The sequence below is a fragment of the Geotrypetes seraphini genome, chromosome 8, assembly GCF_902459505.1.
Source record: "Geotrypetes seraphini chromosome 8, aGeoSer1.1, whole genome shotgun sequence".
In the NCBI taxonomy this organism is placed as follows: domain Eukaryota; kingdom Metazoa; phylum Chordata; class Amphibia; order Gymnophiona; family Dermophiidae; genus Geotrypetes; species Geotrypetes seraphini.
This window is the reverse complement of record NC_047091.1, coordinates 177,868,119-177,895,135: the sequence shown is the minus strand read 5'-3', so window position 1 is coordinate 177,895,135 and position 27,017 is coordinate 177,868,119. Positions and strand designations below refer to the sequence as shown.

The window sequence follows — 27,017 nt, the reverse complement described above, 5'->3', positions numbered from 1 at the left end:
TTCGGTGAATACATGTAACAATATTAGGACAGCACAGTCCGTGTTTTGGCAGTACGAGCTTTCTTCATGAATCCATCCTCACTGACATGATTACAGTTAATCCAAAGCACTGCAATTAGATTATTAACTTCAGCCCGGCAATATAATCATGTAACGCTGTTACTTAAGGAAAACCATGGTCTACCAATCAATTACCGTATTCATAAAACGATTCTAATCGCGTCATATAGGCCATCCCGTTTGCTCTCAGGACTGTCCAGTCTCGGTCCTCAAGAGCTGCAATCCAGTCAAGTTTTCAGGAATCCCCAGTTAATTTACATGAGATCTATTTGCTTGCATTGCTTACATTGTATGCAAATAGATCTCATGCATGTTCATTGGGGAAATTCTGAAAACCTGACCTGGTCAAAGCTTAGGTTGGACACCCCGGATGGATCATCTACAGCCCATCGGTTACTAACTCCGTCTGTTCATAGTGGCAGACTAACATATTTGTTGAAAGATTCTATACCGCTACTAATGACTGGGTGAGTCAATTTATGTTTATTTAAGATTTGATATACCGCTCCTGTATTTTACTGACCTTTAGAGCAGTTTACATGAGCTTCTGTAAGGTGTTAAGAGTTTCTGTGATGGTTTTCAATACTGCGCTCACTTTTGGTCTGATGCATTTACATCTTTTACCTTTAGTTTTTTTGACTGTGTATACCAGTGTATTGCAAGCTGTGTCCTGAGATGCTAGCAAGGAGTTGGCTGACTGCTTACAGCACCTACCTCTGGTGGTGAGAGGCACATCTGTAGTCAGTTAGCTGGCGCCTCTGCTCCTTTTCCTCACCTCTCCTTCTGCAGTCCCCTCCCCCCCGGCAATAATAGGAGGCTCAGGGGTCATGACTGGAGGACATCTGCGCATGCTTGACATCAGTGTGATGATGTCATGCAAGCTTGTGATGTCATCGCGTTGATGTCTGCACATTTCTAGGTGCCTTCCAGCCATGAGATTAGTGTGCGCCACACCTTAAAAAGTTTGTGACACGTGTATACAGTATTTACACACTACACTATTGTATATGAATACCATGTTACACACAGCCTAAATCTAGTAAATAATGTATGATGATAAATATTACTGTTAAGTATTCTAAATAGGTTAACCATTTCAACATCTACAACATTCGGCATTTTTCACGACTGTCCCAACACTATGGCACTCGTTACCAGTGGAAGCGCGTTCAGAACTTTTGTATATGAAATTTAGGGCGCTCCTTAAAGCATACTTATTCCAACAAGCCTTTTTCGGTGGCTTTTTAATGTCGGTGATGTAAAGCCTGTCAGTTACAATACTTGTATTGCATAATGTTTGTTAGTTTTGTACTTGCTAGGATTGTGTTTTTCCTCTCTCCTATCCTTTCTTGTCATTTACTTTGTAGTTCCTTTCCTGGCTTCTGAATTGCCATAAACCACCTTGATGGTGGTATATAAGCCTGTACTGAACATTAAACGTTATCTGGAGAACACATCGGATGCAGAGAAAGCAAAAATATAGCTGAAAATTCAACAAGGTAGACATACAGGTCCAGATTCCCTAACTGGCGCTGTGTCAATCACGTGACAGTGCTAGTTACAGAATTGCGCCTCCAGTGAAGGTAGATGCCGGAAATGTAGACTAGGATTTTCCAGTCACACCTGCCTTTGATGTTAATCGCGCCTCCGTAGGCGCTTTAGTCCGGCTAACGCCACTGTAGTTGTGGCTAATGCAGGAAGTGGCATTAGGCGGCCTAAAGCACCTATGGAGGAGCGAGTCCAGTGCCAGTTTTTTTAGGCACCTTGAAACTCAGTTAAAAATGTCATTTAAATAGCATTATGTACTGTGCTTGAGCACCTACCAGCACCATTTAGAGAATCCGGGCCAAGGTGTGCATAACTCGGCGAATGCCATAAAACTAAAACTGCTGAGTTATGGACACCTTATCGCTACCTTGTTGAGGTTTTGGCTATATTTTTGTTTTCTGTGCATCTGATGTGTTCTCCAGATTCAGTGTTGCCCAACGTCAGTCCTCGAGGGCCGTAATTTCAGGATTTCTCCAGGTAATTTGCATGAGATCTATTTGCCTTCACTACTTCCACTCGGTACAAATAGATCTTGTGCATATTCATTTGGGAAATCCTGAAAACTTGTCCTGGCGAGGGCCAAGGTTGAACACCGCTAAAATAGATTTCACTGTAACTGCCCCTTCGCTTTGGAATTCTACCCCTAACCATCTTTGTACAGAAGTTTCTCTTCCCCATTTTAAAAATAACCTAAACTCTTTTCTATTTCAAGATGCTTTTCAGGTTTCAGGTTTTTTTAAAAATTTGATATACCGCCTTATTAAAAATTCAAAGCAGTTTTACATAATATAAAAACAAAGTATAATTATAACATACATTAAAAACAAATTACAAACAATGCTACAAACAATCAAACACACTAACGAACATAAACTTACCAATACAAGATGGAAAAGGGCAGAAATACAATTTGTATAAAGAGAAAGAGAGGGGAAGAGGGATCAAGGCAAAAGGAAGGGGAACAAAGTATAAAAGGTCTAAAATAATGTAAAATAAGCTAAAATGATTAAAAGATGGCAAGGAACAAATTTCCATTACCATCCTTAAAAGGACTATTATACACCATATGCATCTTTAAAAAGAAAAGCTTTCAAGTTACTTTTAAATTTCTCTTATATAATTTGGTGCTGAATTCCATATGATAGGGGCCATGACAGAAAAAATGCTAGTACGCATAGTGTTAATGTAACTTAAAGAGAGGATGGATAGCAAGTTTTGATTAGATGAACGCAATGTATGATGGGGGGTATGGGGGGATTAATAGTCTGTTAATGAAATCAGGTTGGCCGGAAGTTTTGGTCTTGTTAGTTAGCAACATTATTTTATAGGAAATTCGATGATCTATATTAGGGCAAAAAAAATTTTTTTAAATTTAAAATTTCTTAATTTTAATCATCATTTAAAAAAAAAAAAAAAAATATCCCCTTCCTATCATACCTACCCTTTATGTTAACTTTACTTGATTATTGTAGTTCCTCCCTCTTTCTTTTTGTGCCCGTTCGTTTTTATGTTATGTAATGATTGTCTCGTAACCTATCTCAAATTTTACCTATGGGCTCCTTTTACTAAGCTGCAATAGTGTTTTTTAGCGTGCACAGAAATTTAGTGCGCACTAAACCCACGCTAAGCGGCTAGAACTATCACCAGCTTAATGCTGGTGTTAGCGTCTAGCATGCGCGGCAATTTAGCACACGCTAAAACCGCTATTGCATCTTAATAAAAGGAGCCCTGTGTCTTTGGATCCTCATTAGCACTTGTACACTACTTAGAAGTTTGATTGAGTGGTATAAAACATTTCTTAATAAGCTTGAAACACTAAAGCTCAAAAATAACTCAAAAAGTAATTCAAATAAATTTATCAAACACATTTTCTTGACGCTCTTACTGGGTGAGGAGAGGAGACAGACTTAACCAGGAGCAGCGATCTCGTGACCACAGGATGCATCAACAATCTTAATTACCCTATTCAGTCCACCATGAAGATACTGGGTGTAACTCTAGATCAGTGCCTAACCATGAAGGACCAGGTGGACTCCTTAATCAGAAGGGGTTTTTTCACTCTCTGGAAACTGAGATCCGTTAAGTCATATTTTGGCACGTCAGCATTCAGAATCCTGGTACAATCCCTCGTACTAAGTCATCTTGACTACTGCAACATCGCCTATTTAGCAATTTCCCAAAAGAATATGCGACGTCTGCAGCTTGTGCAAAATGCAGCGGTAGGCTTATCTTCGGCTTAAAGAAGTTTGATAATGTAACACCTTATGTAACTCCGCACCATAAAAAAATACTTTGACGAAACTTCATTCCGCCTGCTAGTACAATCCTCCATCCTCAGCATATTGGACTACTGCAATATCATTTACTTAAGCTCCACAAAAAAAACCATCAGGAGACTCAAAATGATCCAGAACACTGCTGTCCGCCTCATATTCGGCCTGAAAAAATGGAAACACATCACCCCTTTCTACCACAAACTCCATTGGCTGCCATTAGAATCCAGAGTCCTATTCAAATTCGCCTGCTTCTGCTATAAAACAGTATTTGGTTTATCCCCAAGCTACATCATCCCTCACTTCGCCCTAAATCACAGCATCAAGGACTCCCGCAGAATCCAACTATTCGCCTACCCCTCCCTTAAACTCTGCCACTCTAAAAGATTCCTCGACAAAACCCTCGCCTTCCAAGCCACTAAGCTAAACCCATGGTTATCCCAAATGGCCCTCAAGGCCCCCAACTACCTCGGCTTTAGAAAACTACTCAAAACCCGCCTCTTCCAAGACCAGGATCCCAACGCCCCTTCTATCTAACACCCACTCTCCCCTCTACATCCTTCCCTCACCCCCCCCTGGCAACTTTGATCAATTTGTTATTGAACCGCTCATAACCCCGCTCAACTGCTGTAAACCACTTGTAACCTTGTTTAATTGATGTGAACCGCCTAGAACTCTTCCGGGTATGGCGGGATAAAAAAATAAAGTTATTATTATTATTATTATTATTACCAGCAGCTGCACTGGCTACCGACAGAAGCACGCGTAAAGTTTAAGTTCGCCTGCTTCTGCTTCAAAGTGCTATATGGTCTAGCCCCTAAATACATAACAGACCTTTTCACCTTCTCCACCAACAAACACAAGAGAATCTCACACCTGAACTTCGTTTCCCCCCCAGTCAGAGGTTGCAAACTAAAAAAACACCACGAACACCTTCTCTCTCATCAAGCAGCATTATGGGGCAAAGACCTAAAACGATTGCTTTCGCCCACCACTTACGAGGAATTCAGGAAGCGCCTAAAAACATACCTATTCCTGAAATTCCTAGACAACCGACCCGCACTCCACTCTCCACAGTGGTTTTCTTGACCTATTTCTCTCTCCAGGTCACTCATTTTGTACCTCTTGTAATCTTTTGTAAATCGCATAGAACTTCACGGTATTGCGGTATATAAACTGTTATTATTATTATTATTACATCAAATCTTGCGAGTATAGCAAAGTTAAATAGCATCAAATAGCATGACGTAGATGTCCCTGCTGAACAAATTACTAGCGAGGGCTATCCGGCGGCCCAGTCAGACTTAAATAATCGATGTATGAAAAATTCATTGTGGCACTAGCTATTCGATTTCTCTATTAAGTCCATGGGGGATCACTGGTCAAGGACTTGTGGCACGTTTTTCTGTATTGCCTTCCATTTGGACTACAAGAGCATATGCTGACTTATTTAAGATAAGTAATTTATTTTTTCTGTATATCCTATATGTATATGAGACCATTTGCTAGTATTATGATTGAATTAATGGAGGAAGAATTGTTGAACATATTTTTCTTGCCTTCCACTGGTTTTTAGAGTCTATTTATATTATAGAGCAAAAATCAATTCACTTTTGTTTATTTGAATTCTCTTGTATGACTTCCAGAGACACCACCATATATTCTTAATCAAAGTAGTGATGAATAAAATCATATACCTCACTAAGTGCATTTTTAAATTATGTGCATAATCTTGTTTCAGAATGAAAAATAATTGCCTGCAGATGCATAAGGAGCCAGCTCTGTAGGTACCAGTGGGTCTGAGCCCTCTAAATATTAAGCAAGCTCCTTCATTCAAGTTTCAAGTTTATTAGATGACTTGATAAATCGCTTAATCAAATATTCTAAGCGATGTACACTTTAAATTTAACAATTATAAAATATAAAAAACAAAAACAAACAATACAGTACATACAATTATTAAATAATGGGTAAGAACTCTTGATTATTAGCATTGATAAACATAGGAAAGAAGGGATGAACTACAATTCATAAAGTAAAGAAGAAACATTGAGGGGAAACACAAAAGGAAATAATTAACACAGGTTTCATGTAGAAAAACATAATACTAAAACTAAAATTATGATATAAAAGCATCTTTAAAAAGGAAGGTTTTAAGTTCAGTTTTAAATTTTCCAAGTTCTTTTTCCTCTCGTAAGAAAATAGGAAGAGCGTTCCATGTCTGTGGTGCAGTACAAGAAAAAAATAAATTGTCTCCTTGTATTGATAATTTTTAACGAAGGGACAGATAGCAGATTTTGTTCACTAGAACGTAATATTCTTTTTGTAGAATAAGGAACAAGAAATCGATATAAAAATGCTGGGGTTTTGTTGTTCAGAGTCTTAAAGATAATTAAACATAATTTATAAGTAATTCTGTAATTAACAGGTAGCCAATGAGCCTCTTTGAGGAGTGGTGTTACATGATCATATTTTTTTGCATTGGTTATTAATTGGTTCAGATGGGGAAATATGATAAAGTACCTGAATGTGCACCACTTAGGATACAAGTGGTATATAAAGAAATAATTAAATAAAATTTGTCAACCCAGGTGGATCCCAAGTGGCAGGTGGAGTTTGATAAGGAAATGGAAGGACTGTGACCCCTTGCTTTTGTGACACTGAGCGTTTCTTGATTGCCAACATTTCTTGAAATACAGTCAAACCTTGGATGGCGAGGCGCGTGGTTTGCGAGTGTTTTGCAAGATGAGCAAAACTCGATAAACAAGCGTTGGCTTGCAGCACAAGCACATATCGCGCGTCACATTTTATGCTGAGCGCGGCTGGGCGTAATAAAAGTATCGTATCCAATTTACCCACAGTTCAAGCACTCATGACATACGTGCATTTTACGCCGAGCGTGGCTGAAGACAATTTACCCATAGCTCGAGCGCTCACAGCATTTTGCTTTGAAGTTTTTGGGTTGTGGAATAAGAATCATCTGAGTTTCCATTATTTCCTACGGGGAAATTCGCTTTGATATACGAGTGCTTTGGATTACGAGCATGCTTCCGGAATGAATTATGCTCGCAAACCAAGGTTTGACTGTATAGGCAACATTTATTTGTTTGTGTTCTGCATTGTCCAGACATTCTAAGCGGAAAACAATTTATTGAAAATCATAGTAAACACAAACAACTGAAGCAATAATACACCTTGTAAAGCCAACATGCGATTAAAATTGGATAGGAGATTGCATATCTTTCACGTGGTAAAGAGTGGGCATGCCAAGTAATAGATATAAATGGAAAGCAAGATTAATATTGGAACTGTATGTCAAAGCTAATCTTGGAGCTATGGCTTTGTCAGTGGCAATGGGGGATTAAGTGTTTTGCCCAGGGTCACAAGGAGCAGCATGCGATTTTATTAGTTGCTCTTTAAGTTTTCCCTTTGCTTCACGCTTTTATACACATACTATAGATTCTGTTTAAATATATGCCATTTTTCAAGATTTCACAGCAGTTCCTTTTTTTTTTTCCTTTGATCCACTTTGTTGCCGCTTTGGGGATCCATAATTTATTATTTATCCCAGGACAAGCAGGCAGCATATTCTTTACGCATGGGTGACGTCACCGACGGAGCCCACGGTACGGACCTTTTTACTAGAAAGTTCTAGTTGGCCGCACCGCGCGTGCGCGAGTGCCTTCCCGCCCGACGGAGGAGAGCGTGGTCCCCAGTTTCTTCGTTTCCGCGGAGCGAAGAAGACGTGCGTTTTTCAACTCCGATTGAAATCCTCTTTTTGCCTTCCCGCTCGCGTTCTTTTTTCGTTTTATTTACCTTCGGGTTCTTTTTTATTTCATTTCCAAAAAAAAAAAAAAAAAATTATTTTCTTTTTGTTTCGTTTTTTGTCTTTGCCCCGGCGGGGCCTGTTGTCACGATCCAGGCCTCGGGGTTTGATTTTGCGGAGGCCGTGTTCACATTCATGCCCCCGCAGCCCGGTTTTAAGAAGTGCCAGCGGTGTGCACGCCCGATCTCCCTCACTGACCCACACAATTGGTGTTTACAGTGTTTGGGACCGGAGCATCGGGCGGACTCGTGCACCCGCTGTGCCACTCTTAAAAAACGCACTTTGAAGAATCGCCAAATCCAGCAAAGTCTGCTGTTCGGCACCGGCCCGACTATGGACTCGACTTCTTCAACTGCGGCACCATCGAAGTCGGCACCGACCACCTCGACACCGCCTGACATTACATCGGCGCCACCGGCGCCAGGTAAGCCGGCTAAGAAGCCTTCCACCCTTGAGCGCCCTCCCACCTCGGTGGCGACACCGGCTCTTTCGGCTCCACGCCGAACTAAAAAGCGCTCCGCTCCGATATCGGTGAGTGCCTCGTCATCGGCCGCCTCATCGCCGGAGCGTAGAGCGGCACCCATGGAACCAAAGCAGAAAAAAGTGGTTCCGGTGCCAACCCTGGATGACCGCATTGCGGCCATCCTCCAGGATAAGTTGCAGGAACAACTCCAAAAGCAACTTAAACAGCTCTTGCCCTCTATCCTGGCACCGCTGCTTTCGGTACCAGACCGGCCCGAGCCCCACACCGTCCAACCGGTATCCACGCCATCGGTACCTATGGACCCCTCCATGCCCATTCTCTCGGCACCGCATATCCATGCCCATGCCGAGACCGTAGCTCTGACGACATCCGATCCTCCTCGGGACCGAGCGGAACACCGGTCTTCCCGCGAACCTGACCGGCACCGTTCTTCCCGGGACCGAGACAGACACAGGTCTTCATCCCCCGGTACCGTCTCGGTACGCTCAGGCAAGTCTCGGTCTAAAGCTCATCATACCGAACCTTCCACTCCAGTCTCTCGGCACGCACACACCGATGTCAGAGACCCGGACCTCTGGGAGGAATCTCCCCTCGGTACCGAGGAGGATGCATCGTCGTCGGACGAAGAGCCCTCGGCCCCCGATACCACATCTAAACCTGAGCAATCTTCTTTTTCAAAATTCCTCAGGGAGTTATCAGGAGCCTTATCTTTGCCTCTGGAATCCGATTCCAAGAAGTCACAAGCTTTCCTGGAGGCATTAGATTTCGATCAACCTCCTAAGGAGTTCCTGAAGTTACCCGTGCATGACATCCTGCGGGAAACTTTTTATAAAAATTGGGAAAATCCATTAACTGTCCCTGGGGCACCCCGTAAACTGGATAGCCTTTATAGGGTTATCCCAATCCCGGGATTTGATAAACCCCAGCTGCCCCATGAATCTCTCCTGGTTGAGTCCACTTTAAAAAAGACTCAAGGCTCCAGTGTATATGCCTCTACCCCTCCTGGCAGGGAGGGCAAAACTATGGACAAGTTTGGCAAGCGGCTCTACCAGAATGCCATGCTTGCCAACAGGGCAAACAATTACTCTTTCCACTTTTCATTCTACCTGAAACATCTGGTAATGCAACTCTCCGCCATGCAAAAGTACATGCCGGAGCACAAGGTTCCACTATTCCAGCAGCACATCTCCAGCCTGCTTCAACTTAGAAAATTTATGGTGCGCTCCATCTATGACTCCTTTGAGCTCACCTCTCGTGCATCTGCCATCGCTGTGGCCATGCGCCGCCTGGCCTGGCTCAGGGTCTCTGATCTGGATGTCAACCATCAGGACCGACTAGCCAACGCCCCATGTATGGGAGACGAATTGTTCGGAGAGTCTCTGGATACCACCACACAAAAACTCTCCGCCCATGAGACCAGATGGGATACTCTCATTAAACCAAAGAAGAAGGCCCCTCCTGCTCGGCCTTACAAACCACAGTCTTCATACCAGCGCAGGTTCTCCGCTAGGCCGCTTAACCCGCCTTCACAGCAACCTAGGCGGGCTCGCCAACAACACCACAACCAGGCTCGTGCACAGTCTAATCAACCTACCAAGCCTCTTCCTCCTGCCAAACCTTCTCAGCCCTTTTGACTCCTCTCTCCAGGGCTTAGCCAGTCTTCCACCCTCATTGCCTCTCCCTCAACCAATCGGAGGCAGGCTCCACATTTTTCTCAGCCGTTGGGAGGTCATCACATCGGACCAGTGGGTCCTCAACATCATCCGCCACGGCTACTCTCTCAACTTCCAGACTCTTCCACCAGACAATCCTCCCGTAGAGTCTGCTTCTCTTTCAACTCAAACCCCCCTCCTCCTGAGGGAGGTCCAATCCCTCCTTCTCCTCAATGCCATCGAAGAAGTACCTCTGGAACAAAGGGGCCGGGGATTCTACTCCCGTTACTTTCTGGTTCCAAAAAAGACAGGAGACCTACGTCCCATTCTCGATCTCAGGGACCTCAACAAATGTCTTGTCAAGGAGAGGTTCAGAATGCTCTCCCTTGCCACGCTTTACCCTCATCTCTCTCAGAACGACTGGCTATGTTCCCTGGACCTCAAAGAGGCCTACACTCACATACCAATCAATCCAGCTTCACGTCGCTACCTAAGATTCCAGGTGCACCATCGCCATTATCAGTACAAAGTGCTACCTTTTGGCCTCGCTTCATCACCCAGGGTGTTCACCAAATGCCTCATTGTGGCGGCGGCCTTCCTCAGGTCTCACAACCTCCAGGTGTTTCCCTACTTGGACGATTGGTTGGTGAAAGCACCTACGTCTCCGCTTGTGCTACAAGCCACTCATCATACCATCTCTCTCCTCCACCTCCTGGGGTTCGAGATCAACTACCCCAAGTCGCATCTGCTTCCCACGCAGCGCCTTCAGTTCATTGGAGCAGTTCTCGACACCACACTGATGAGGGCGTTTCTCCCCTCCGACCGTCAGCGGAACCTGCTCCGCCTGTGTCGTCAGGTGCTCCTTCATCACTCCATCTCTGCCAGACAGATGATGGTCCTCCTGGGCCACATGGCCTCGACGGTGCATGTGCTTCCCCTGGCACGACTCCACCTCAGAACACCTCAATGGACTCTGGCCAACCAATGGTCGCAGACCTCGAATCTTCTTTCTCATCCCATCTCTGTGACATCGTCTCTTCAGCAATCTCTACAATGGTGGTTGAACTCCTCCAATCTTTCCAGGGGCCTTCTTTTTCATCTGCCCCCGCATTCCATGATCATCACCACGGATGCCTCCCCTTATGCATGGGGTGCTCACCTGGGAGACCTTCGCACCCAAGGTCTTTGGACCCCGCAGGAGCGTCTTCATCACATCAATCTCCTGGAACTACGAGCCATGTTCTATGCTCTCAAGGCCTTCCAGCACCTTCTTTGCCCTCAGGTTCTGCTCCTGTGCACGGACAACCAAGTTGCCATGTACTACATCAACAAACAGGGCGGCACCGGATCTCGCCTCCTTTGTCAGGAGGCTCTTCGCATTTGGACCTGGGCCACGGCCCGCAGTCTCTTCCTCAAGGCTGTCTACATCCAGGGCGAACAGAACTCCCTGGCCGACAATCTCAGCCGCATCCTTCAACCTCACGAGTGGACCTTGGACCCTCCCACGCTCCACTCCATCTTTGCTCGCTGGGGCACTCCGCAGGTGGACCTATTCGCAGCTCCTCACAACCATCAGCTGCCCCAGTTCTGCTCCAGACTCTTCTCTCCTCATCGTCTGGCCCCGGATGCATTCCTTCTCGACTGGACGGATCGGTTCCTCTATGCCTTTCCTCCTCTACCTCTGATGTTGCGGACTTTATCCAAACTCCGCAGGGACGGAGCCACCATGATCCTCATAGCTCCCCGGTGGCCTCGTCAACACTGGTTCTCCCTCCTGCTTCAGCTCAGCTCCAGGGATCCCATTCCTCTGCCTGTGTTTCCTACTCTACTTACACAGCAACATCAGTCTCTACTACATCCCAATCTGTCTTCGCTCCACCTGACAGCTTGGTTTCTCTCGGGCTGACCTCTTCAGGAAATCTGTCTCAGCCTGTCCGTCTCATTTTGGACGCCTCCAGGAAACCGACCACCCTCCAATGTTACCATCAGAAGTGGACCAGGTTCTCCTCTTGGTGCCTCCGTCATCATCACGATCCCACCTCTTTAGCGGTGGAAACTGTTCTGGACTACTTGCTCTCCCTGTCCAATGCAGGCCTCAAGTCTAACTCTATCAGAGTCCATCTCAGTGCCATCACGGCATTCCATGAACCTGTCTTAGGAAAACCTCTCACGGCTCACCCTCTGGTTTCCCGATTCATGAGGGGCCTCTTCAACATCAAACCACCTCTGAAGCCTCCTCCGGTCGTCTGGGACCTGAATGTGGTTTTATCTGCCCTCATGAAACCTCCCTTTGAGCCGCTTGCCACAACTTCGCTCAAATTTCTGACATGGAAGGTTCTTTTCCTCATTGCCATCACCTCTGCCAGGAGGGTTAGTGAGCTTCATGCACTGGTTGCCGATCCACCGTTCACTATTTTTCACCATGACAAGGTGGTTCTGCGCACCCATCCAAAGTTCCTTCCAAAGGTGGTCTCAGCTTTTCACCTCAACCAGTCCATTGTGTTGCCTGTTTTCTTCCCGAAACCTCATTCACATCCCGGAGAACAGGCATTGCACAGTCTTGACTGCAAGCGTGCCCTGGCTTACTATCTTGATCGTACAAGGGCTCACCGCTTGTCCCCTCAGCTCTTCCTGACCTTCGACCCAAATCGTTTGGGTCGACCGGTCTCTAAACGGACGCTATCCAACTGGCTTGCAGCTTGCATCGCGTTCTGTTACGCTCGGGCCGGTCTGTCACTAGACGGCGCTGTCACGGCCCACAGGGTAAGAGCTATGGCCGCTTCTGTTGCTTTCCTCCGTTCCACACCCATTGAGGAAATCTGCAAGGCGGCCACCTGGTCCTCAGTTCACACATTCACTACTCACTACTGTCTGGATGCTTTCTCCAGACGGGATGGGCACTTCGGCCTATCTGTACTTCAGAATTTATTTTCCTAATGGCCAACCATCCCTCCTCCCTCTTTGTTAGCTTGGAGGTCACCCATGCGTAAAGAATATGCTGCCTGCTTGTCCTGGGATAAAGCACAGTTACTTACCGTAACAGGTGTTATCCAGGGACAGCAGGCAGATATTCTTACGTCCCACCCTCCTCCCCGGGTTGGCTTCTTAGCTGGCTTATACTAACTGGGGACCACGCTCTCCTCCGTCGGGCGGGAAGGCACTCGCGCACGCGCGGTGCGGCCAACTAGAACTTTCTAGTAAAAAGGTCCGTACCGTGGGCTCCGTCGGTGACGTCACCCATGCGTAAAGAATATCTGCCTGCTGTCCCTGGATAACACCTGTTACGGTAAGTAACTGTGCTATATGGTTCATAGACAACAACCCGGAAGACAAAGGTGCGCGCCGACAACTGAGCGCAAGATGGAGGTGCGCGCCGAAGAAAATTACTGTTTTTAGGGGCTCCGGGGAGTTTTGTTGGGGAGCACCGGCATTGTGGGGGGTTTGGGGGGTTGTAACCCCCCACATTTTACTGTAAACTTAACTTTTTCCCTAAAAACAGGGAAAAAGTGAAGTTTTCAGTAAAATTTGGGGGGTTACAACCCCACACCCCCCCCACAATGCGGCGCGATTTGTATTAAGTAAAGTGGGGGGGGGGTTCCCCCCCACTGCGCTCAATTGTCTGCTCGCGCCTTTGTCCCGGCGTGCTTTTGACCTGACACCATTATATATATACCTTTCCTTTAAGGCATTCTCATTTATACACTCTCACTCATACTTCTGCTCATGATATTCCCTCCCATTCACTTTTTTAACATTTTCACATTTTCTCTTTTGCTCATACACTAATGTATACAATTTTGTAGGGCCACTGATCCAGGCCATCATATAGGCTGAAACACAGACGTGTAGGGCTTTCCATTTCTACTCATTGTTATTGCTCATCATCTTGCTGCACCACTGGCCAGCTGACCCAGCAGCTTGGGTTTTATTGTGCCCACCTGTTATTATTCTTGAAAACATCAGTACAAATTACTGTGATATCTGTTGGCACTAAAATTAGATTATACATTGTATAAATTGCCAGTGGTTACTGTCTGAACAGAATTTGAATTACACACTGTTACATCAGGAACAGACTTTTGTACAGTCTGCCATTTGGATTCATTTTTATTTACGGTTTAATTTTATTGATTTTTTTTTTTGTTTTAATAAACTTGGTTGATCCAGTCCGTTAACGCCATTTTTAGTGTGTTGTTTTGTGGTATATAAATAATAATAATGAGTCAAACTTTTTCCTTTTACTCTTTGTCCTTTCCAGGGACGATGGCTCCTCAACTTCTGCTGCCAAGCGCCTGGAGCGCAGTCAGTGGACAGACAAAATGGATGCTGTGTTTGGTTTTGAGCGGATGAAGGAACTCGGAGAGAAGACTGGCTGGCTGATCAACATGCACCCGGTGAGCAGTAATACTTCCCAAAGTGCTGGAACATCTGGCTTTAGGAAGAGCATCGGCATAGCATGTTCTCATTCTCCACAAATTGAATGCATATGGGGGCTTTATTGTGATAGTTAGAGAACATAAAAGATGCCATACCAGGACAGACTGAAGGTCCAATATACTGTTGCCAACAATGGCCAATTCAGGTCACAAATATCTGACAAGATCTCAAAACAGTAAAACAGATTTTATGCTGCTTCTCCTAGAAATAAGCAGAAAATTTTCCCGTCTATCTTAATAATGGCTTATGGACTTTTCTTTTAAAGAATTATCCAAACAGCGGCATAGTGAGGGAAGGAGTCGCCTGGAGCTTTGCCGAGCGCCTCTGCACCCCACACTCTTACCCGTTGTGTACACCCCACCCTGTACTTCTTCAAAATCTTTGGCAGCAGTGAGCAGCCTGCTGCTTTCACTGGCTCCAGCTTTCCCTCTGACCTCACTTCCTGGTCTTGCTACCGCCAAAGATTTTGAAGAGGTGGGTAGGCAGAGAGAAGGAGAGGTGCCAGTGCCCCCGCCTTGCCTTAGAGGTTGGATGTCTTCTCCAAGGAAGATGCTGCTTTGAGAGTGGGTGTTTTTAGAAATGTGTGTTGCATAGTCCTGCGCAATAATGAGATTGCTTTGTTATATTTCACTTGTCTGGACTGACTTGGTGGATAAGTAAAAATTTGGTCTTAACTACTAGTTGTTTTTTTCTTTTTGAGTCCTACCAAAGCAGACCTGATAGGTTTTGCCATCTTTCAGAAGTGGAGTTTGGATTAGTTTAGCTTCTTGCATCTCCTGGGAGGTGTGGAGGCTTTGCCAATGGAGGCCATGTCCAATGTGATTGGGGGAGTTACACATTTACTTAGTTGCAGAATAAAACTGAAGAGTTGCTGGCCTCTCAGATATCTTTTCTGTCTCCATCTTCTGGTAAAGAGTATAGCCCATTTATCTGGACTGTTCTTAGCAGGTATAATCAAATTGTTCTTTTCCGGATGTAAAACTGTTTTCAGAAAATTGCCCCAGGAGTTATGCATGTGACAAAATAACACTTTTATGCAATATACATGTAAGTGCGTTCTGGGGCAGAGTTGCAAAGTATGCATGTTCTAGTACAAGTGACCTGGATTAGCCACCATGAGAATGGACTACTGGGCTTGATGAACCATTGGTCTGACCCAGTAGAGCTATTCTTCTTTTCATAAAATGCATGCATTTTATGCAGGCTTTAATGTTCACGGCTTCAATATAGCTGCAATTTTTGCCAGTTTATCTTAGCATTTTATAAATCTATCTATCTACTGTATTTTTTCCTCCCCCCCAAAAAAAAAGGGTGCGTCCTATGGAGCGAATACCCAAATTCCCCCCCCCCCCGTTACTTTGCAGGACCGCCGCCATTGCTGCTGGTTACTCACTGCTGCCGAAAGTAGAAGAAGGGAAAGGCCAGGAAAGCCAATGGCTGGCCTGGAACTTCTTGCCATCAGAATTGATGTCGGGGGTAAGGCTTCTGGGCTGGCGGTGTGCAATTGCTGCACTTGCCTGGCCTTTCCGGGTGCCACGCTGCTGAGCCAGGAGTCTGCCCCCCCCCTTGCTGCTGCTGCTGCTTCGGCAACGTGTTCTCACAGCAGCAGCAGCAGGAGGTAATTAAATCCAGTGGGCGGGCAGGCGGGCTTGTGGGGGGGGGGGGCGAAGAGGACAGAGGCTGGAAGGCAGTGAAGAGAACATAATAGGGAGGAAGGGACAATTGTTGTGCCTGAGGAAGGAAAGAAAGAAAGAAAGAAATCACCAGACAACGGGGGGAGGAAGAGGACAAAGTCTGTAAGGAAGGGACAATTGTTGGGCCTGAGGAAGGTAAGAAAGAAATCACCAGACAACCAAAAGTAGGAGAAATGATTTTTATTTTCAATTTAGTGATCAAAATGTGTCAGTTTTGAGAATTTATATCTGCTGTCTATATTTTGCACTATATTTGTCTATTTTTCTATAGTCGTTACTGAGGTGACATTGCATATTTAAAAAAGTCATCAGCCTTGACAAATCTGTGCCCTGTCCCTGCCCACCACTAGACCACCAGAGGGAGGACAGGGTACAGAGCCTAGCAAGGAAGGGGGACAGGGTGCAGAACCTGGCAAGGAGTGTGGGGTTGGGTGCAGAGCCTGGCAGGGAGAATTGGGTTCAGAATGTTTGTTTTCTTGTTTTCCTCCTCTAAATCTAGGGTGTGTCTTATGGAGCGAAAATACGGTAAACACCGAGGTGCCTGCTTACTCTCTAGTCCTAAGCAACCCTACACAGCAGTTGCAGCAGTTTGAAGGAGGATCCGTCCAGTCTACTGATGTTAAATCATGCCCTCCTTTCTACTAACTTATGTTCTTTAGCACTCTCCAGACCAGTAGAGGTTAACTTTACGAATGGGTATATATCTAATCATGACCAGCAGGTGGAGACTGAAAACAAAACTTTGGGACAGTATATACTATCCTCCCTTCTCTATTTCCCTCAGTCTTCTTTCAGTCTCCAGCAGGTGTTGAGTGATCTGTACCCATCTCTCTTGGTAGGGCTGTTGGAATTTGTTTAGGGGTTTATTGTCCCTGTTTTTGGCCGGACGGAGCTTGGTCGGGCCCTGTTTGGGGGTCCGTCCGACCTCGGGGGTGTCAAACCCGGCGGGTCACGAGCGGGGTCCCTCCCCCCACTTCCTCCACCTCCCCACATTTTTTTAGAGGAGCCTCAGCAGTAAGCCTTGCCCCCTAAGTCAAGCAAGGCATATTGCTTCGAGAGCCTGTGGAGTCTGTTCTGTAAAAAAAAAAAAAAAAAAATCCTGAGGTAGTGCTGGTCTGAAGGGTTGTTTCCCTTTAAGAAAACTGTATTTTACTGTATTTTTTCATGTAACCGGCACTTTTTTATAGCTAGGTCGCGTATGGAGCAATTGTGCCCTTCTCCGGGGGAGTAGGACACAATTGAGTCCAGCCGCGAGGCACTCGCGGCCGGCCTGAACTCGGCGGTTTGGGTCGGTGAGGTGGTGGAGCTCCGTCGGCAGCGGCTGCAGGCGCCCAGAGCTCCCCGCCGATGGTGCCTCGCGAGTCGGCTTGGAGCAGTGGGGAAGCCCGGTCTTCCACAACCGCCCACGGAGGGATTCCCCGAAGGATTCCCTCTCAGCTGATTTTTTGACAGCTGATGCCGACTTGCCTGTCTTAGCGGCTGAGACTGTTCAGTCTTCTCAGCCGCTACAGGCCATGGAGGGAGCATTTTTGGCGGGAACTTCGCCATTTTCTTTGTCTGGCCCCTCCATTTTGTCTGCAACCTCAGGTGACCTTCCCCCTGTATGGCGAACACAGGGGCAGGTTTCAGCATGGACCCCTGCTGGGGCAGGGAGTCCCTGGGGACCCCCAGGGGTTTTTTGCCCCCAATTTATTTTCTTTCTTTGTGCGGACTTTTGGGGGTCCCACGTGCGCCTGGGGGATTTCGGGGGGGGGTTTCCCTCCGCGCCCCCTATGGCTTTGCCTCCCTCTTTTCGTTTGGCGTCCCCTCTTCCTCCTCCCTCATCCAAGCGCCCGCGGGGGGGCTTGGATTGCGAATTGGTGGGCGGAGGAGCGTGTTGGCCTGGTTGAGGACCTGGCTGCTTTGGCGGGCATCCAGGATCCTCCAGAGGGGACGCCTGTTGGCAGCGGGGCGGCGGGTTTCCCGTCTTCCAGAGCAGATGCGTCCGTGGTGCGCTTTTTTATTCAGAGGGATGAGCTTTTAGACCTGTGTAGCAGGTCTCCTTGGTGCTGCATTTTTGCAGTGGCGCCGCCGGAGACCCCGCGTATGGGGGCCCCTCTGCTTCAGGGGGTCTGTCCTGTTTCCCGCTCTTTTCCTGTGCGTCAGGATTTGCGGGATTTTGTGTTGGCGCAGTAGCCTATGGGCGCAGTTTCGTTTGGTGTGCGCCTTGGCTCTTGGGTATCCCGTCCCGGAGGGAGGTAGGGCTACCTTATTTTCGCCAATGGGGAACGCGGTGGTCTCGGCACTTCCTAAGCGGCATACCGTGCCTGTTATGGACGGTTCTGCTCTTAGGGTCTCGGAGGCGCGTGCGTTAGAGACACTTCTTAAGTATGATTTTGATGTCTCTGCCTTTGGGGTCCAGGCGGCTGTTTGTGGGGAGCTAGTCGCTCGCGCCGTGTTTCGGTGGGCTGAGCGTGTCCTGGATCGGGAGTCTGATGACTGGTCTCTAGTGGATCAGGAGGTAGCGAAGATTGCGATGGCTGCCTCGTTCCTCTCAGATGCTCTTTATGACTTGGTGCGGATTTCGGCTAAGTCTATGGCATGGCCGCGCGGCGTATTTTGTGGCTGCGCGCTTGGGCGGCGGATTCTGCGTCCAAAGCTAAGTTTACTAAAGTTCCCTTTAGGGGGTCTTTTTGTTTGGAGAGGAATTAGATGAGTTGATTCAGACTCTGACGGACTCGAAGGTGCCCCGTCTGCCTGAGGACCGTGCCCGCCCTGCGTCTAGGTGTGGGGCTGCCCGGGGGCGTTTGCGGGAATTTCGCAAGTATCGCCCGGGGCGTGGGGCTGCTTCTTTCCCGGCTCAGGGTTTTTCCCGGGGTCGGTTCTTCCAGCGCATGCAGCCCTTTCGGGGGGCCCGTCGGGGGGCAGGGAATCCCTCCGCCGGTTCCCCCGCTTCCCGTCCTGCGCAATGACTCCTTGCCGGCGCCCCCTTTGGTTCCGGTGGGGGCCCGGCTGCGCAAATTTTTCCCCAAATGGGCCGAGATCGCGTCCGATCAGTGGGTCCTTGAGGTGGTGCGGGACGGTTACGCTCTGGAGTTTACCCGCTCTCTGCCGGACCTTTTCCTCGCTTCTCCATGTCAGACTCCATGGAAGACGCAGGCTTTTCGTCAGACACCTCAGCGTTTGCTAGATCTCGAGGCAGTGGTGCCGGTGTCCCCTACGGAGTGGGGCACCGACAGGTACTCCATTTACTTTGTGGTGGCCATAAAGGAGGGGACCTTTCGGCCCATCCTGGATTTGAAAGGGGTCAACAGAGCTCTCAAGATTCCGTCTTTCCGCATGGAAACGCTGCGGTCGGTCATTCTGGCGGTTCAGCCGGGGGAGTTTCTTACGTCTCTTGATCTGACGGAGGCCTACTTGCAGGTTCCAATTTGGGCCTCTCATCAGCGCTTCCTTCGCTTTGCGATCTTGGGGCGGCACTTTCAGTTCTGTGCGCTTCCCTTTGGTCTGGCCACGGCTCCTCGGACGTTCACCACGGTAATGGTGGTCGTCGCGGCAGCCTTGCGGTCGGTGGGCATCCTGGTTCACCCCTACCTGGACGACTGGTTGATTCGGGCAAAGTCGTTGCAGGAGAGCTCCCGGGTTACGGCTCGGGTGGTGGAGTTTCTCCGGTCGCTGGGCTGGGTGGTCAACCTTTCCAAGAGTCGGTTGGTCCCGGCTCAGCGTCTGGAGTGCCTTGGGGTTATGTTCGACACCTCCTTGGGGAAGGTCTTCCTTCCAGAGGCCCGGGTGAGCAAATTGCAATCTCAGATTCGCCTGCTTTTGGCGTCCCGGGGTCCTCGGGCGCGAGATTTCCTCCAAGTCCTGGGGTCAATGGCGGCGTCCCTGGACGTGGTGAGGTGGGCGCGGGCCCACATGCGTCCTCTTCAGTATGCTCTGCTCCGGAGGTGGTCTCCCCGGAGGCAAGATTTGGATGTTCCGGTTCCCCTGCGAGGCTTGGCGCGTTGCAGTCTGCGCTGGTGGCTCCGGACCCCTCACCTGGTTCAGGGGGTGGGTCTGGATCTCCCGCAGTGGACGGTGCTCCTTACGGATGCGAGTCTCCTCGGTTGGGGGGCTCAGTTTATGGGCCACTCAGCTCGGGGCACCTGGTCCGCGGAGGAGGCCTCCTGGTCGATCAACGTGTTGGAGACCAGAGTGGTCAGGCTGGCGCTGTTAGCTTTCCACTCCCTTTTGCTGGGCAAGTCGGTCAGAGTCCTGTCGGACAATGCCACGGCGGTGGCTTATGTCAATCGTCAGGGGGGCACCAAGAGCACTCCTGTGGCGCAGGAGGTGGCTCGGCTCATGGTTTGGGCGGAGTCCCATCTTCTGGACCTCTCGGCTTCTCCTATAGCCGGGGTAGAAAATGTTCAGGCAGACTTCCTCAGTCGTCACTTCCTGGATCCAGGAGAGTGGTTTCTCGGCGCCGGAGCGTTTCGGTTGATAGTGCAAGATTGGGGGCAGCCCCTGATGGACCTGATGGCCACGAGTGGCAACGCCAAAGTGCCCCGCTTCTTCAGTCGTCGCAGGGAAGGGCTGGCCGAGGGTCTGGATGCTCTGGTCCAGCCGTGGCCAACGGAGGGGCTGTTGTATGTGTTCCCTCCTTGGCCGCTGGTGGGCAGAGTGCTTCTTCGCATTGTTCACCATCCGGGTTTGGTGGTGCTGGTGGCTCCGGATTGGCCTCGACGTCCGTGGTATGCGGATCTGGTGAGGCACCTGGTGGCGGTTCCTCTTCCTCTGCCTCTCTCGGACGACCTTCTGATGCAGGGTCCCATTCCCATGTTCGACCCGTCTCCCTTCTGTCTTACGGCGTGGCTCTTGAAAGGGGTCGCCTTAGCAAGAAGGGATATTCAGACAAGGTGATCTCTACACTGTTGGGGTCCCGGAGGCTTTCTACCTCTCGGGCTTATGTGCGGGTTTGGCGTCTCTTTGAGGAATGGTGTCGGGCGCGGGGAGTGACCTCTTTTCGCGCTTCTCTGCCTAACATTCTAGAGTTCTTGCAGGATGGCCTGGATAGAGGCCTGGCTTGGTCTTCTCTCCGGGTTCATCTTGCGGCCCTGTCGGCCTTTCGAGGGTTGGTGTCAGGTCAGCGTTTATCGGCTCTTCCTGATGTGATTCGGTTTCTGCGGGCGGCCAAGTTGCTTAGGCCTGCCCTACGGCCCTCGGTTCCCTCTTGGGATCTTAATCTGGTTCTCTCTGTTTTGGTGCGCCCGCCTTTCGAGCCCTTGGACGACTGTTCTTTGAAGGACCTTACTTTGAAGGCGGTCTTTTTGGTGGCCATTACTTCTGCTAGGCGTGTTTCTGAGCTGCAGGCTTTCTCTTGTAGGGCTCCCTTCTTGGAGTTTTCTAGGGAGCGGGTCGTCTTGCGGCCTGTTCCTTCCTTTCGGCCGGAGGTTGTTTCTCCTTTTCATGTCAATCAATCGGTGGTTCTCCCGGTCTTGGGTGGTCGGGAGGGCTCTTCTGAGCAACGGCAGCTGCGCAAGTTGGATGTCGGTCGGGTCCTTCGCTCTTATGTGCAGCGGACCCAGGAATTCCGGAAGTCCGATCATCTCTTTGTCCTCCTGGCTGGTCCTCGTCAGGGAGCTGGCGCTTCTAAGGCTACTATTGCGCGCTGGATCAAGGAGACGATTGCTTCCGCTTATCTTCTGAAACAGCAGCCTGTTCCGGAGTTTCTCAAGGCTCATTCCACTCGGGGTCAGGCGGCTTCTTGGGCTGAGTCGTCGCTCGTGCCTCCGGTGGATATTTGTAAGGCTGCGGTTTGGTCCTCCTTGCATTCATTTGTTAGACATTATCGGGTAGATGTTCAGGCGCGTCGGGACGCGGTGTTCGGTGAGCGTGTTCTGGTATCGGCCCTTCGGGGGTCCCGCCCGTGAGAGGGACTGCTTTGGTACGTCCCATTCGTAAAGTTAACCTCTACTGGTCTGGAGAGTGCTAAAGAAGGAGAAATTAGGTTCTTACCTGCTAATTTACTTTCTTTTAGCTTCTCCAGACCAGTAGAGGTCCCCACCCTGTCTGTTGTTGTTGTTGGGGCTGTTTTCGCGGGCAGTTTTTGTTTTTTGCTGCGGGTTCTAGTGTTTTTCTAGGGCCGGGGAGAATTAAAGAACAGCGGCTGTGGCTCGGCTGGCTTAGCTGGCGAGCTGTGGGGACATTTTCCTTCGGGTATTTCTCCTCTGCATTTTCCAACAGCATTTGGGTATGTTATTTGTTACTCCTGTTCGGAGTATTGTTTTCTTCCTGTTTTCCAGTTCTTGGTTCTGCTTGGCTATTCGGCAGACTGAGGGAAATAGAGAAGGGAGGATAGTATATACTGTCCCAAAGTTTTGTTTTCAGTCTCCACCTGCTGGTCATGATTAGATATATACCCATTCGTAAAGTTAACCTCTACTGGTCTGGAGAAGCTAAAAGAAAGTAAATTAGCAGGTAAGAACCTAATTTCTCCTTGCTGGGCCCAATTTGTGCAACAGTCTACACTTCTCGTATTTCCTGCTGATGGCCTGTACCGGGGGTTCTCGTATTTTGGTTTGCTTAGACCAGTGGTCTCAAACTTGCGGCCCGCCAGATACTATTTTTATCATAATCACAAAAGTAGAATAAAATAGTTTCTTGATCATATGTCTCTTTAGCTATAAATTACAATATTATGATTAAGACTTAGCCAAAAGGAAAGATTTATAAACTAGAAAGAGTTTTACCTCATGCAAAATTGTCATTTCTTTAATAAGACATTAACTATTTTTTTCTGAGGCCCTCCAAGTACCTACAAATCCAAAATGTGGCCCTGCAAAGGGTTTGAGTTGGAGACCACTGGCTTAGACTGTCAGTTGCTCATGTATACCTTGCGGTATTTGCTTGTCTGTTCTGGAATTGTTGACTCCTGGCTGTTTGTGTAACTTCACTATTAATAACATATATTAAAAAAAAAAACCAAAACAACAACCAATTAAGAAGTTAAACGATTTTTTAAAAAGTCACTGGAAACTTATTTGAAATGACTGATGTATAAGAATTGTTCTTTTTTTTTTTTTAAATTCTTTATTCATTTTAAAACTTTCATCAAGTGTACAAAAATAAGAATTGTTCTGATGAAGACTGATATCCATAATAAAAAAGAAATGAGTTAATCTAATGTGAATAACATCTTATGGTTGCATACATTTAGTATGTGTGTGCATAGTGACATAGTAAGGGGGGGTAGGGAGGCAGATTGCCTCAGGTGCTGTCTTGGTGGGGATGTTGGCACCTCTCCACTCACCCACACCCAATGCTTTCAATTTTTGCCAGCGCAAGCAACTTTTCCAGCCTGCTGCTTGCACCGTCCTGGCTCCCTTCTGAAATCTCTTCCAGTTTGCGGGGCCAGGAAGTGACATCAGAGGGAAAGCTGGCACGAGCAGCAGGCTGAGGGGAGGGTGACGGAAGGGTGCAAGTGTGGCAGGGGCAGAGAGGCAGACGAGGAGGCGCCTCCTACCCTTGCTATGCCACTGTTTGTACAATAGTAAACTGCTGAGAACTATAGATCATGTGGCTTATCATTTTTAGAAATATACAGTAGAGAATGACACGGGGACATATTTGTCTCCATAGGAACTCAATTTCTCTGTCCCGTCCATGTGAGTTTTGTCTTTGTCTCCCTGTCCCATTCCTGTAAGCTCTTCTTTAACTGCACAAGCCTCAAACACTTATGATTGTAAAGTGTTTGAGGCTTGTGCAGATGAGGACGAAGCTTAGGCATTGGTGGAATGAGGCATTATGACATCACAATCTGAGCTCTAGAATGTTGCTACTTAGGATTTTAAAGTGTTTGAGGCTTGTGCAGGTGAGGACGGAGCTTAGGCATTGGTGGAATGAGGCATTATGACATCATAACCTGAGCTCTAGCATGTTGCTACTTAGGATTTTAAAGTGTTTGAGGCTTGGGACAGGAAAAGAACTCGTGGGGATGGGAAAATGATTTCCCGCAGGGACGGGGAAAAATTTGTCTCCCATGTCATTCTCTAATATATAGTTCAGAGACTGCCCCCTTGAACCAAAAATTAGAATACCACTGTTTTCACACCTTCTGACACCTATAACTAGGTACTCCTTGTAGAGTTACCCCCTTTGTGGTGGGTGAGGAGAGCTCCATTATCTGCTGAGTGCTAGCAGGTCCGGATGAGTTTGTTTTTTTAATTCTGCAAGATGAAACTTCATGAGCATGGAGAAGGTAATTTATAGAGTTATTCCCCTAAAGAGTACAGTATGTGACAGTGAACAAGCGGAAAGATAATAATAATAACAACTTTATTCTTCTATACCGCCACAATCTTGCGACTTCTAGGCGGTTTACAATCAGGAGAGCTGGATATACAGCAAAATACAATATGCAGATAATCAGAGGAAATACAGAGAGCAGAAACCTTAAGAGGCATTAGTATAGAGTTACAATTTGTTGAGTAAAATATAAGATGTACATTTTAGAAGATAATTTCCGACAGGACCTGTTAGGAATAACTAGCAGCGAAAAATTATGACAAGATGAAGGTAACATATATATATGACAAGATGACGATAACATTATGGGCCAACACCCCCTCCAACTTAAATACATCACTGTCACATAGATTGTAAACCACAAAACTATAATGACAGTGATACACTAAATACTGATGAGTGTAAAAGTATATGCTGTGAACGATGGGGTATACTTTGATGGTGCATATGCACAGGCAGAATTTGGGTGGAGTGAGGGTAGAGTTTTCATGTGCTTAGATTAAGTTTTAAGGGGGAATTCATCAAGGGGCACTAACCAATTTAGCACCCACTAACTGCTAAGACGCCCATAGGAAGAGAATATAATGGGCGTCCTAGCATTTAGGCCCGGATTCTCTAAACGGCGGGCTGTCAATCACGTGGCAATCATGCAATGGCCCTGTTTAGAGAATCGCACCTTTGGGAAATGTAGGTGCCAGAAATGTAGGCCATGGTTTTCAAGGCCTAAATTTCCGGCACCTTCATTTGACATGAATTGCGCCTATGGAGGTTCTTTACGGCGCCTAATGTCACGTCCAATGTTAGCCACACCTACAGTGGCTTTAGACATTGTAAAGTGCCTCTGTAGGTGCAATTCCAGCACTGGTAGGCTCCTTGAAAATTCTTTTAAAAGTTACAACGGCGTTTTGCACTTAGGCGCCGATAGGGCACCTGCTAACACCCAAGTAAAGATGCTGTTTCTTTAGCACTCTCCAGACCAGTAGAGGTTAACTTTACGAATGGGTATATATCTAATCATGACCAGCAGGTGGAGACTGAAAACAAAACTTTGGGACAGTATATCCTAGCCCCTCCTCTCTATTTCCCTCAGTCTTCTTTCAGTCTCCAGCAGGTGTTGAGTGATCTGTACCCATCTCCCTTGGTAGGGCTGTTGGAATTTGTTTAGGGGGTTTATTGTCCCTGTTTTTAGCCGGACGGAGCTTGGACGGACTCTGTTTGGGGGTTCGTCCGACCTCGGGGGTGTCAAACCCGGCGGGTCACGAGCGGGGTCCCTCCCCCCACTTCCTCCACCTCCCCACATTTTTTTAGAGGAGCCTCAGCAGTAAGCCTTGCCCCCTAAATCAAGCAAGGCATATTGCTTCGAGAGCCTGTGGAGTCTGTTCTGTAAAAAAAAAAAAAAAAAAAAAAAATCCTGAGGTAGTGCTGGTCTGGAGGGTTGTATCCCTTTAAGAAAACTGTATTTTACTGTATTTTTTCAACTAACCGGCACTTTTTTGCAGCTAGGTCGCGTATGGAGCAATGAGCACTTCTAAAGGGAAAAAGTGCTCATTGTGCTCCAGACGCGAGGCACTCGCGGCCGGCCTGTGCAAGCGGTGTTCAGGCCGGTGCGGTGGAGGAGCTCCGTCGGCAGCGGCTGCAGGCGCCCAGAGCTCCCCGCCGATGGTGCCTCGCGAGTCGGCAGGGAACGGTGGGGAAGCCCGGTCTTCTCCGTCCGCCCACGGAGGGATTCCCCAAACCGCCGACGGTCGGGTTTTAGAGGATTCCCTCTCAGCTGATTTTTTGACAGCTGATGCCGGCTTGCCTGCTTTAGCGGCTGAGACTATTCAGGTTTCTCAGCCGCTTCAGGCTATGGAGGGAGCTTTTTTTGGCGGGAAAACCGCCATCTTCTCTGTCTGGCCCCTCCATTTTGTCTTCCACCTCAGGTGACCTTCCCCCTGTTTTGACTATGCAGGGGCAAGGTTCTGCTGGGTCCCCTGCGGTGGCAGGGAGTCCCTTGGGACCCTCGGGGGGTTTTTCTCCTGAATTTTTCTTTTCTTTATGCAGAGCCTATTTTCAGGCGGCTGGGGGTCCCGGTTGCGCCCAGGGGGTTTCGGGGGGTGGGTTTTCCTCCGCGCTCCCTGCGGCTTTGCCTCTTTCGTCTGGCGTGACGTCCCCTCCGCCGCCTCCCTTGTCCAAGCGTCCGCGGGTGTCGTGGGACGAGAGTTTGTGGTCGGAGGAACGGGTCGGTCTGGAGGAGGACCTGGACCCTTCTGAGGAGTTCCAGGACTCTCTGGAGGGGACGGAAGCTGGCGGCGGGTTGTCGGATTTCCCGTTCTCCAGTGACTGAGGCGTCCTTGGTGCGCCTTTTTCAGAAAGATGAGCTGCCTGACCTTATTCAACAGGTTTCTTCGGTTTTGCGTTTTGAGGACGCGCCGCCGGAGACTCCGCGTGTGGGGGACCCCCTGTTACGGGGGATCCGTTCCGTTTCCCGCTCTTTTCCTATGCATCAGGATATTCGGGATATTATTCTGGAGCAGTGGAAAACGCCGGAGGCGCCGTTTCGGCTGGCGCGCAGCATGGCTCGCCTGTATCCCATTCCTGAAGGGGATTGGGCTACGTTAGCTTCGCCAGTCGTGGATGCGGTGGTCTCGGCAATTTCCAAGCGGCATACCGTGCCTGTTGAGGGCGGTTCTGCCTTGCGGGACCCTGAGGAGCGCAAATTGGAGAGCATCCTTAAGCAAAATTTTCAGGTCTCTGCCTTTGGGGTCCAGGCGGCTATTTGTGGGGGACTGGTCGCTCGCG

The 27,017-nt window shown here is 48.1% G+C and overlaps 1 protein-coding gene across 1 annotated transcript in view; it reads left to right on the top strand.

The window, feature by feature from the left end:
• Positions 1-27,017, top strand: part of POLE (DNA polymerase epsilon, catalytic subunit) — a 236,966-nt gene that overhangs the window by 1,538 nt on the left and 208,411 nt on the right. The window contains exon 2 of the mRNA XM_033955915.1: positions 14,102-14,237. Within this exon, the coding sequence (XP_033811806.1) occupies positions 14,102-14,237 (136 nt within the window). The remainder of the gene's footprint in view (positions 1-14,101; positions 14,238-27,017) is intronic.